The sequence below is a fragment of the Maniola hyperantus genome, chromosome Z (genome assembly GCF_902806685.2).
Source record: "Maniola hyperantus chromosome Z, iAphHyp1.2, whole genome shotgun sequence".
Lineage (NCBI taxonomy): Eukaryota > Metazoa > Arthropoda > Insecta > Lepidoptera > Nymphalidae > Maniola > Maniola hyperantus.
The window spans coordinates 12956011-12968595 of NC_048564.1; the positions used below are offsets into that span (position 1 = coordinate 12956011).

Below are 12585 nucleotides of genomic sequence, written 5' to 3' on the forward strand. Positions count from 1 at the left end.
ACTGAATAGGTACACCTTCTGCTCCTTCTAGCCATAATTGGGAAATGAACGTTGTCCAAATGGGAATATATCAATTTTGCTAATAAGTATAATAATATTTTATTTTGAATTTTCTTATCCACTTTACAAACATTTATACTCAACATATTATACAAATAGCATACAAAGAATTAATTAGTTATTATCATATAATATTATACATTTTATAATATTATGTAATGTAACGTATATCGTTTTATACTTAGGTAGGTACTAGGTAGTTATTTTAAATGGTAGGTATACCTTTATACTTAGATATTTATCTAAATATATACATAAAAAGAAAAGGTGACTGACTGACTGACTGATCTATCAACACACAGCTCAAACTACTGGACGGATTATGACGTAGGCATCCGCTCAGAAAGGATTTTTGAAAATTCAACCCCTAAGGGGGTGAAATAAGAGTTTGAAACTTGTATATAACTTGTATGAATTAAAATTTTCAATTTTAACTTTATGGTATTTATGTACTATAGGATAACTATAGTCCAGGACAGGTTGAGATGGCAATCGGGGTATGAGGCGACGGGCCGCCCCGCACACCCGCACGTCGCCCGTGCTCGACAACACCGGGTTAGCGCGGGAGCTGTGCGGTTGTGCGATTGCCATCTCGACCTGTCACGTACTATAGGCAATACGTAGTTCTTTCTAGATAAAAACTAAATATAGGTATTAAAATATAACAAAAGAAAAAACTATTCGTAATAATAGGTAAGTAGATTTAACTTAACTTAATTTTCGGTATTAAGTATTCATTAAACAAATATTTATAATAATATGTAGTTCACATGATATGCGACGTTACTATGACAATGACATTCAAGTATTTTTTAGTACAATATAAAGGAGACAACGATTCTCTAAACTAATTTAGAGTATCTGCATCCTTTTCTTTTTACTAATGCTAAAAAAGGAACGGAACATGACTTTCACATTTAAAGACTCTAAATTTTATTGCACAATAGAAATTGAAACAGTAGGTTCGAGACTGCGCGCTAAAATCACGGGTTTTACCATCTAAAAGTTAAATTTAGAACTGTCAAACTGTGTCTGTCCTTTTCATATTACATTAGTAAGAAGAGCATGCGAATTCTCTAAAATTAGGTTGTGCTCAGAATCAGTGCCAATTTCTAGCGTTCCTCTAAAAACGCGTAGGTAAATGACGCGCATTGTAGAGAGCTCAAGATGTTGTCGCTACAAACTAACAATGAAATCGCAATACAAGAGATAGTTCAACTTTAACGCGGGACGTTGTGCGAAATCTTTCACGGTTATATAATACTAGATGATGCCCGCGACTTCGTCCGCGTGGATTTAGGTTTTTGAAAATCCCGTGGGAACTCTTTAATTTTCCGGGCTAAAAATCGGTTGAACGGTTGAGCCGTGAAAAGCTAGCAGACAGACAGACGCAGTCTCGCATTTATAATATTAGTATGGATGGAGAAGCGGGTGGCGGCACTTGCAGCGATGCCCGTGGCGGTGCCGTAGCGGCACACGAGTAGGTAACCTCGCACCATGACCATCAGCTGGCCTGCCACCACGCCCGCCGCCGCGCCGGGGGGAACGCAACCGGCTGCCTGCCGCATGTCGCGTGCTCTATAAGGGTGCCTATCCACTGAAGCGGAGCGAAGCGGAGATGTGTTGAGCAGACCAACCAGATTGTCGATAAATAACGTGATATTTTTATTCCGTCATCTGATAAAACTCTGATTGGTCAACTATAAGCATCTCCGCTCCACTCCGCTTCAGTGGACAGGCACTCTTACCCGCAGGCAAAGGTGCCTGAGAACGGTTCTGCATAAATACTCTCATACACATAGGTATATCAGCAGAAATTTAAATATGTAGTTACTTACTTATATGTTTTTTAATTTCTAGACCATGTGCGACTTAGCACAGAGCACAAAAAACTACAAGCAAACGTCCCGAACTAACCCGGATTGGCTGTTTCATTTGCCGCTAAGCTACCTACGTACATCGATGTCCTACGCACAACGCAACGCAAAACGCCCTGTGCCTTCCTGAGGGAGGCTAATGCTTAATATTAGTCCAAGGACAAATGTACGTAGTGGATTTCGCACGCGGATTTCTGCAAAAATGTGACATATTGCATAAGAGCGCACCTGTCTGCGTGAAAAAGGTTACAACCTGAAGAAAAATTATGCGCGCGATTTTTGCTTGCAGTGGAATCCCGCTATATTGCCCTTAGCTTGGAGCGCCAATGTGCGGAAAAATAGGTAATAGTAATAACACTATTCACATAGAGGTGTAAGTGTATATCCGAGAGATGATTGCGTTGATATCTTCAGCCAATGACGAGGAGAACAGGAGGTGTTCCAGATACCCTCGATTCGCTACGAAGCACACGCTGGGTAAGAGTAGTAACAGTTTCCCGAATCTACTGGCTTCCTTCGCGGAGCAATGCCGCTGCAGTTGCATTAACGTCTTTTCCTGATAGATCTCCATTTGTGTTTGTCTTCTAATGTCTGGGGCATCTGGGAAATTATACATAGGTATATCATGCACCGGTTTTACTCATGTGTTTAGACGACCCTAGCCTGACTAGTTTCGAACCCATCCGGAGGCTGTGAAAAAGGACCTTGAGACCCCAACGTCTATCGGTTTTACGAACTATGTGCCCTGCCCATTGCCACTTCAGCTTCACAACCCGTTGAGCTATCTTCTTCTTCACTCTGGGCTGGTTTCCGCACTTAAACGTTTCCTTTTGTTGTGCGTCCCGTTGAGCTATGTCGGTTACTCTAGTTCTTTAATAAATTACGCGACAGGTTGAAATAGCATTCGGGAAAGAAACACCCCGCATACACGTGCGGGTATGTGCCCCCCCCCCCCCCCCTTTAAAATATGGACTAAAATCGTACTTTTAACATGAAATTTGACACAAAAATTTAAAATGGCGCGTCAGGAGTTACATTTTATGCGTAAGTGACAACATAAAGCTTTTCTTCCTCCCGAAGGAACTTTGTATTTAAAACTAGATGATGCCCCAGCCGGCGCGCGGCGACTTCGTCGGCGTGGATTAGGATTTTTAATAATCCTATGGGTACTCTTTGATTTTCAAGGATAAAAAGTAGCCTATGTTTTTCCCCGGGATGCAAGCTATCCCTGTAGGTAGGTACCAATTTTCGTCAAAATCGGTTGAACGGGTGGGCTGTGAAAGGCTAGCAGACAAATAGACAGACACACTTTCGCATTTATAATATTAGTAAAGTATGGCTAGTATGGAAGTATAGATAACAACTTCCACCCAATAAATATCGTTCTAAATAAAAAATTCCATTTTTTAGTTAGAACGATCATAAATCTATTTTAAAAATCACCTGTTCGAAATAATAGCGATGTCTTTAGACAATCGAATTCGGTTTTATCTAATCGACACAGTGCAATCTTGTTGAGAAGTGTTGTCATTTTTCTCAGTTCCTCCTTGATATTTGGGCGCTTAGATACGATCACCGATGACACATGATCTGTAAACAAAAATGAAATTATAGAAGGATATTATAATCACTACCCATATTATAAATGTAAAAGTGTGTTTGTTTGTTAGTTTGTCCTTCAATCACGTCGCAAACGGAGCAACCGATCGACGTGATTTTTTGCATGGGCATGATTTAAGATCTGGTTAATGAGATCTAGGCTACTTTTTATCCTGGAAAATCAAAGAGTTCCCGCAGGGGTTTTTGAAAAAACTTAATTCCACGTGGATGAAGTCGCTGGCATCAGCTAGTAGGTTTAACTAGTAGGTTTAAAATAACGTAAACCCACACTGACAAAGGATTTTTCTGAAATTCTACTCAAACAAAACCGGGGTGAGTCAGCCAGGTATTGAGAAACTAAACGGACCGCTAGACCAGAAACTCGTAAGACGCGCATCATACGCAATTACGCAGCCCATATGACTTTGCTACTACGAACTGACCTAGCTCCAGAAGGCCTAAAGCGCCTGGCAAACCATTTGAACCACAAGAAAAAAAAGTTTTTTTTTTTAATGTAGTGGATGACTTCGTACGACATATTAAGGCTTAATTTCGATAACTCATCAATGTAATTTTTTTAAAGTTAATATTAACATGTAATAAGACATTTTGAGGTTTTTCTTTGACATCATATACCTATTTAATTTTTTTTTGTATATTTTTCCATGTAAATTGTACTTAATGTGTAACTGACACTATTGTAAAATTGCGCGCCGTTGATGGCAGCTGATGGACTTTTATATATTTTAAGACCCTATGTACCTACATACTTTTTTGCAATTAATAAATAATCTAATCTAATCTTTGTTTATCTTTCAAGCAAACTAAGGAAAAACCGGCGAATTTTAATTACTCACCTTCATCAAAGTAATAAGAGCATTGTGCAGCATGCATTAAAAATAGCTCCTTCCAATTGCTGTGTAGCAAGCAGGTTTGTTCACTATGAGACATTTGTTCAAACAATGCCACGGTGTGTAGCCACTTTACCGTTCCTACCAACAATTTAGCCGTAGGATCGTATAACTCTAAATCGGAAAATATAGAATTATGTAGTTTTATCTTGTAGTCCATATTAAAATCACGTTTCATTATTGTTTCAGCTTGTGTTTCCTGTTTTGACTGTTCTATGAACATGAAATCATTTTTGTACGAATTCGATGCATGTTCTTTTTCAAAAATTTTGGATACGTAATGCATTGATGGTGCGAAATTGCTCGATGACTGCTGATGGGAGCTGTAATCTAAAATAAATATCTATTATTGTCAAATAATAATTTATAAATAATAGGTAGGCACGAATCTATACTAAAGCTTTAGTATAGATTCGTGTAGGTAGGTAATTCAATTCAATATGACAACTATCACCATGAATCATCAATCATCATCTATCATGAATAGGTATCTTTCGTTTGCAGAAAAAATCGCAACGCAATTAAGTAGTTAGATACAGTACGCGGCAGAAAGTAATGTACATCAGCCTTTAGGATGATTTCGGCTTCGTAGAGCGTTATCTCTGTCACTCATTCCTATATGATGTTTTGTCAGTCTCAACGAAAGAGACAATGCTCTACAAATCTGCTATCTCCTTCTAAAGGTCGATGTACATTACTTTCTGCCGCGTACTGTACACACACATGACACAAATCACAAAATCAGCATCCTCCCATATTTGATACATAAGTATTAGTAAAATTAATTAATTTCATCGTTACGAATTGAGAGATCAAAACTATAAGAATAGACCAAACCATAGCTAACCCAGAACTCAGATATAATGCAAAACAAGTACCTAGTCTAATGTGAACACGAGGCGTTGATTGCGCATTGTACAAAAACAGATCTCAGCATGTTCTTAATCCTTAGCCTACGTTATACGCAAGCCACCATGTTGCAACTACAGATAGAACTATTTGTTTTGCGATCACTGTATGCCAGAGCAGTTTGCAAAGGAGCCCATAATACATGATCTTCGCCATAGCAGTAAAAACACAACACATACACAATAGATAAACTTTGCTAAAACTATAAAAATAACATTTTATAATAAAAGTACTGTGAATATTTTTAAGGCTAAAATATACGACGCGCGACGGAAACATGTCCAACACGGCTCATAGAACTTAATTGTATTACAAGAAACTGTATAAAGGGCTTTGAATATTTTGGCCTCCCCAGTAATCCGCTATCTTATTTTTTCCCAAAATTGCGGCCACGCATATACTTAACCTCTATTAATCAATAGGTGGCATCAATATAAACAAGTATTGTAAGTATGAGACAAAATCTATCAAAGTTGTACTGGTGGAGTCATCAGTAAAGTCTAGCCACCAGTACAAATAATTCCAAACTTTGACAGTTAGGTTAGATAGGTAGGTCATTCTCCATAGTAAAATATTCAAACCCCTTTGACGTGATTCATACAGTTATTTGTTTTACAAATCGTACACGAATACGTGCGCGTTCAGTGTGACGTCCTGTTGTGCATGTTACGTCGCGCGCTCAGTTGTTTCATCTTGTAGTTCTTACTTCCGTCTTCCTTGCAAGTATCAATTTTGCATGCTTCCTCGGAACTAGAAACCTCTTCTTCCTTTTGTTTCTCCGAAAGTTGAGAGTCTGGCTTTACAGATATATTGTTATGGTAAGGAAACGGATATCTTGTACAGTTGAAGCTATTTGGAATTGTTTCTGAAATAATATCATAATGTTGCAGAATTAATTACGTAGGTAATATGTAAGTAGGAGTAGTATTCATTTTCTGTCAGAAAAGTAAGGGCTTTACAAGCCGTCACAGCGAAGGACTCAAAGCGTAGAGTTCTAATTTCTATCTAGCTATGTTAGTAGTCATATCATTGGTTTGTTAGCAAGTCGTATCCCTGGCGCAATATGAGTGCTGTGGTCTTATAAATGGAAGGTGCCTGGTTCGATTTCCAGCAGGGGAACAACTCGGATATTTAATTTTTTTAAATAAACTCAAGTCTGGTCTGGTAGGAGACTATGACTGTGGCTAGTTACCATTCTATTAGCAAAGCCGTGTCGCCAAGCGATTTAACGTTCCAGTACGGTGCTGCATAGAAACTGACAGGTGTATGGGCTTCTTATAACTGACATACGGATAGTCTGCTTCCATTTTATACTCCATAATCACTTATAATCAAGTAAGATTTCACGCAATTGGAGTACTAATAACTAAATTTCATAACTTCAATAGCTCAACCGGTAAAGGAGTGGACTGAAAACCGAAAGGTCGACGGTACTTCTAGCACAAGCCTGACGCTTAGTTGGAGAGGAAAGGGGAATATTAGTCATTTAACATGTCTAATATTCTTTTTAAAAAAATCCCGATTTCATCTAGTATCAGAATTCTGTGTTTTATTGATCATCTACTAAAGTAATAATAAGATTTAAATTTTAATATAAACTATCCCAATATTTACCTATTATTGTTTCAATTTGTGAGAGCATAAAAAAATTATTAAAGCTACCTATACTTACTTTGTGAATCACCACACACCGCATTATCGGGGCTCATAATTGGAGGGTAAAATATGTTCGACGGCAGATACCCCGGAACAGGATAGTGTAAAGGGGTTGGGAAAAGCGGAATCTTAAATGGATTGAAGGGACTAAGTGCGCTCGAACTGCTAAGCAGTCCTAGGTTAGAGACATCCATTGATTCCTGGGCAGTGGAAAAGTTGGTAAAGGGTGCGTTTTCCAAAAAGGAGTGATGCATTCTATCGGATAGCGTGGTGTAGGAATAAGGGGGGAAAGCAGAGAGAGCAACGGGGTTGGTTGAAGGTAAGAATGAAGGCTGTCGTGATAAACTGTAGCTCAGTTTTTGAAGAGCGAGCTGATGCTGATTGACGATTGGTCGCGGGGCGCGCTCGTGTTGAACTGCTGAAATATAATAATCAAGTATATTGAACTGGCGAACAAATGGTGTAATCACACGAAAATTTTTACACGAGGAGCAAAAAACTGATTCAGTAAAAGCTATTGAAACTTTACTATAAGCTAATTGTACCGTTTTGATTGAAATGATATGAACTTCAAAACTATTTGTTTCATGTAGCCTAACAAATCAAAATCGAAATCGAATTGGGCTGAAATTAGGCATGCAAATAGCTATTATGACGTAGACATCCGCTAAAAAAAGATATTTTGAAAATTATACCCCTAAGGGGGTAAAATAGGGGTTTGAAATTTGTGTGGTCCACGCGGGAAAAGTCGCAGGCTAGTTAAATTTTTAAGTATATAACAATTTGAGGGAACCATTACTTTTATGTACACTTCTTTTAAGCTGTACTTTTTAAGTTATAGCCTAGTGGTTAGGACGTCCGCTCGTTCGACGTTCGATCGGGGGGAGGGGGCGTTTAAATTAATTAAATGTCACTTGCTTTAACGGTACTAAAGGAAAACTTCGTGAGGAAACCTGCATGCCTGAGAGTTCTCCATAATGTTCTCAAAAGTGTGTGAAGTCTACCAATTCGCACATGGCCAGCGTGGTAGACTATGGCCAAAACTCTTCTCAAGCTGAGAGGAGACCCGTGCTCTGTAGTGAGCCGGCGATGAGTTGATTATGATGATGATGTTGATGACACTTCTTTTTCAATTAAACCTCTTAAGTTGGTACTCAGAAAACATTTGCAAAGCAAATCTGTCGGCTAAAATTACAAGTGGGTAAATATTATGACAAGTACTAAACGCTGGGTGTACTTCACACCAACACAGCTATCTGGCTTGCACGCTTGCATGTTGCGCGATCAATTTGATGTGCAAATATAAACATCCGGGGAGTGCGGGTGACGTTTTACTTATCACGTGACATCGCGAGGCGGAAAACTCTACACCGACTTTCGAGAGTTTGGCAAAGGTTTAGTCGGAAGGTGCCCAAGAGCTCTTTCATAGCTCTGAATTTTGACACTACACTTAGTATGTATATAGTAGGTAACGGCCTCATTGGTCTAGTAGTTAGCATGTTCGACTGTGGATGACGAGGTCCGAGGAGTTAAGAAGTTAGCGTTCATTCAACTGCGTGCCTTGGAGAGCACACGGCATACAGACCGAATGTAAGACAGACAGACACTGAAGTGATCTATACCTAAGAGTTTCTTTTGAGGTAGGTACGGAACCCTAAGAATTACAAAAAGTTGAAGACATAGCGTCTGAATACCATGCCATCATCATGATCAACCCATAGCCGGCTCACTACAGAGAACGGGTCTCCTCTGAGTGAGAAGTGTTTCGGCCATAGTCTACCACGCTGACCATGTGCGGATTGGTAGACTTCACACACCTTTGAGAACATTATGAAGAACTCTCAGGCATACAGGTTTCCTCACAATGTTTTCCTTCACCGTTAAAGCAAGTGATATTTAATTACTTAAAACGCACGTAACTCCGAAAAGTTAGAGGTGCGTGCCCGGGATCGAACCCCCGACCTCCGATTAGAAGGCGGACGTCCTAACCACTAGGCTATCACAGCTAGAGAATACAATCTAATGGATTTTAAATATATTATATCGTGTACCGACTACCGAATATAAGAAAAAGGCTCGCGTGTGAAAGTAGACCTGTGGTGTGATCGGAGGGCACCCACGCCCTCCCCCCGGCTTTTTCCCGTCACTCTCTGACACTTGTGTGCCGCAAATACTTGAAATGTCTCCTAATGGAAAAGACATGCTGCTAGGAGGAAGCCTGAATAAATACTTTATTGAGACAAGTGCCCACTTGTTCTGTTCGCGTTCAATTTGGTATAAACGATCTCGAAAAATCGGGATTTGTTAGCTGAATTGGGGTGGGAATGTATATTGATTGCCATAAAGTACTTATAACCGCAACAACACAACTCGGTCGAAGTCGCTTACTTAATATAGTAGACTATTGCCAAAATACCCCTCTCATTCTGAGAGGAGACCCGTGCTCTGTAGTGAGCCGGCGATAGGTTGATCATGATGATGATGACTCCAAATAAACGTGGTTTGGCCCGCGTTTGAATATTAACCAATCGAACACAATGAAATTTTGTAGACACGTTATGTACACTAATATCTGTGTCTGTGGTTTCATATTTCTGCAAGTACCTACTACATAGTAACACGAGCTTAAATGTTTACAAACAAATTTTTGAGCCCGTGTAATTTTTAAACATTTTAACGGAAATCTGGCAAACTACAGAAACGAATATTTGTTTCTAGAACACAATACCTACTTATCTACAATATCTTGCGTCATATATAAGTCATAATCTTCTTTTTTCTAATTCTAATTCAATGCAAATCTCGAGAACCGCTGAATCGATTTCGCTAATTCTTTTTTTATAATATTCCTTGAAGTACGAGGATGGTTCTTACGGATAGAAATATAAAAAAAAATCCTGAAAAAGAATCGACTGTTAGGCGGTACGAAGTTCGCCGGGGCAGCTAGTACTTAATATTCTTTCTATGTTTTAGTTAACCTTCATTAATTAAATAATAAAATAATAAAAAATAAAAAGGAGTATTGAAATTAGGAACCTACTTATAGCAAAATATGCACGTATTACCTAACGCATTATCTCGCGATTTTTGTGTACTGTAGGTACCTATTGTGTTTATGCATTGATATCCATAACATGATTCATCATCACGATCAACCCATCGCCGGCTCACTACAGAGTACGGGTCTCCTCTCAGAGTGAGAAGGGTTTGGCCATAGTCTACCACGCTGGCCATGTGCGGATTGGTAGACTTCACACCTTTGAGAACATTATGGAGAACTCTCAGGCATGCAGGTTTCCTCACGATGTTTTCCTTCACCATTAAATCAAGTGATATTTAATTGCTTAAAATGCACATAACTCCGAAAAGTTAGAGGTGCGTGCCCGGGATCGAACTCCCGACCTCCGATTAGAAGGCAGACGTCCTAATCACTAGGCTATCACAGCTCATAACATGATTAATGTAACGTAATTGATTTAGTAAAGAACTTAACTAAAAGCAAATTTTAATTTTAAAATTGTAGGAGGTAATTGCTTAAGTATTGAACAAGTTCCCTTACCATCTTTCTTCATATTGACGCGCAAACACTTGGAGAAGCGGCAAGCTTGGCACTGGTTGCGTCTGCTTACATCCACCACGCAACTTCCATTTTCTTTGCAGATATAGTCAAGATTCCTAAACGATATGAAGATATTAAGTGAATAGAATAGAATATATTTTTATTCAAGTAAAACTTTTACTAGTGCTTTTGAAATCGTCAACTACCACTGGTTCGGAATGCTATTCCTACGGACAAGAAACTCGGCGGTAGCTATTAGTACCTACCCTATACAAGTACAAGTACGATTTTGCAGCTCCTTTTAACTTCACTCAACATCGTTAAATGTTCTAAGTAAATAATGACCGCGATTTCATCCGCGTGGATTTAGGTTTTCTTTTAAATCCCATAGGAACTATGTATATAAGCGATGGGTCTAAGGGATGCAAACTATCGCTGTACTAAATTTTGTCAAAATAAATTAAACGTGCAGATAGACAGTCAGATTCGCATTTATAATATTAGAATGGATGCATCTGATTATGGTAAATACAACATGGGGATATTCAAGGGGCGGACCAACAAAAATTTGACAGGCCGGCAGTGGTGGTTCCTCTAGTGCTGCAAATGTTCATGGGTGACGGTAATCACTTAACATCATGACCCGCCTGCGCATTTGCTCCCTATTTATATTTAAGACTAGCTGACCCGGCGAACTTCGTACCGCCTAATAGTCGAATCTTTAATTTTTTTTAATACTCACTTTAAATTTTTCTCTCCGTAAGAACCATCCTCGTACTTCAAGGAATATTATAAAAAAAGAATTAGCGGAATCGGTTCAGCTGTTCTCGAGATTTGCGATCAGCAACACATATACCGATTCATTTTTATATAAGTATATAGAGATAAAATTAGGGCTTACCGTCTTATGCTTCGTTTGAAGAATCCTCTGCATCCATCGCACGACGGCACCCCATAGTGCTTGCCTGAAGCTTTGTCGCCGCACACTCGACAAAGGGCTTCGGGCTTCCCCTCCATCTTCAAAACTAAATCAACACATTCAAATTGACCATCAAAGTCAAAGTCAAAACATTTAAGAAAATTGTTTGATAGTCACTTGTTTGATTTGTAAGATAATGACAATTAATTACGTTAGCATAAAACTATTAAGTGTGAAGAGCCCACAACAAACACAGCTGGGTATTCTTTTTATTATCACCACTTCACACAATGATTTATTAGACAACTTAAATATCAAGGCTTGTTGTTGTGTTTTCAATGCAATGTGACACTTTTATTTTTCAGATACAAGTTAGCCCTTGACTGCAATCTCACCTGATGGTAAGTGATGATGCAGTCTAAGATACAAGCGGGCTAACCTGGAAGGGACATGGAATTTTTTATTAAACCCATACCTCTTTTGTTTTTACTCGGCATCGTATTGGAACACTAAATGACTGCACGGCTTTGCTGGTAGAGTGGTAAATCGCTACGCCTGAAGTCTTCCACCAAAATAGATCAGAGAAAATGTTTTAGGAATTATAAAATTCCAAATTTCCTCTGCCAGGAATTGAACCCGGGAACCACTGCGCCAGGATGGTCGTCAAATTACGCCTCAATATCACGCCTCTATCTAAGCACGCCTCCGATAGCCTTCTCTTGTACCACGACAAAATGCAACTACTTAATTAAACCACCTTTATTTTTGTAATAGGTATCCAAACAGGAAGTCTGCATAATTTGTTATTCGACGAAATTGGAAAAAGGATACCTACCTACAGGTATGTTTACATTATATAACGCATGTTCTACATTCTACATACAGTTTAATGTAGGTTTTTAAAATACAGTCATAAAGTTATTTTGTAAACGCCAGCCTGCTTTTCATAAACCCAGCATTACCTTCATAGTTTTCAATAATCTAACTAGGTAGTAACTTCAGTAATAGTATAGACATTAGATACAGTTACCTACAAACATATAAAGTTCTAAATTTGCGTTTATCCTCAAACTACTTTGTCCTTCTTCATCATCA

General features: G+C 38.8%; 1 protein-coding gene across 2 annotated transcripts; it reads right to left on the minus strand.

The window, feature by feature from the left end:
• Nucleotides 1–83: 83 nt before the first annotated feature.
• On the minus strand, nt 84–12215 carry LOC117995774 (nuclear receptor subfamily 2 group E member 1-like). Of its 2 annotated transcripts, none has more exons than XM_069508764.1 (8): nt 11966–12215; nt 11473–11596; nt 10572–10687; nt 7029–7427; nt 6063–6221; nt 4394–4777; nt 3381–3527; nt 84–2537 (listed from the first exon to the last, which is right to left on the minus strand). In XM_069508764.1, the coding sequence occupies exons 1-8, from the start codon at nt 11985–11987 to the stop codon at nt 2299–2301; spliced, it is 1590 nt and encodes a 529-aa protein (XP_069364865.1). In that variant the 5' UTR covers nt 11988–12215; the 3' UTR covers nt 84–2298. The 2 variants fall into 2 exon arrangements, with proteins under 2 accessions (XP_069364865.1, XP_069364864.1); XM_069508763.1 differs by having other exon boundaries at nt 7029–7430.
• Between the last annotated feature and the right edge of the window lie 370 nt (nt 12216–12585).

Excerpts from the sequence above, each read along its gene's own strand:
- LOC117995774 (XM_069508763.1), bottom strand. The coding sequence starts at position 11,987 with ATGCCGAGTAAAAACAAAAGAG. Across the intron at positions 7,431-10,571 it reads CGTCAATATGAAGAAAGATG|CAGTTCAACACGAGCGCGCC; the intron begins GTAAGGGAACTT and ends ATTATATTTCAG. Across the intron at positions 2,538-3,380 it reads ATCGCTATTATTTCGAACAG|ATGCCCCAGACATTAGAAGA; the intron begins GTGATTTTTAAA and ends ATAATTTCCCAG.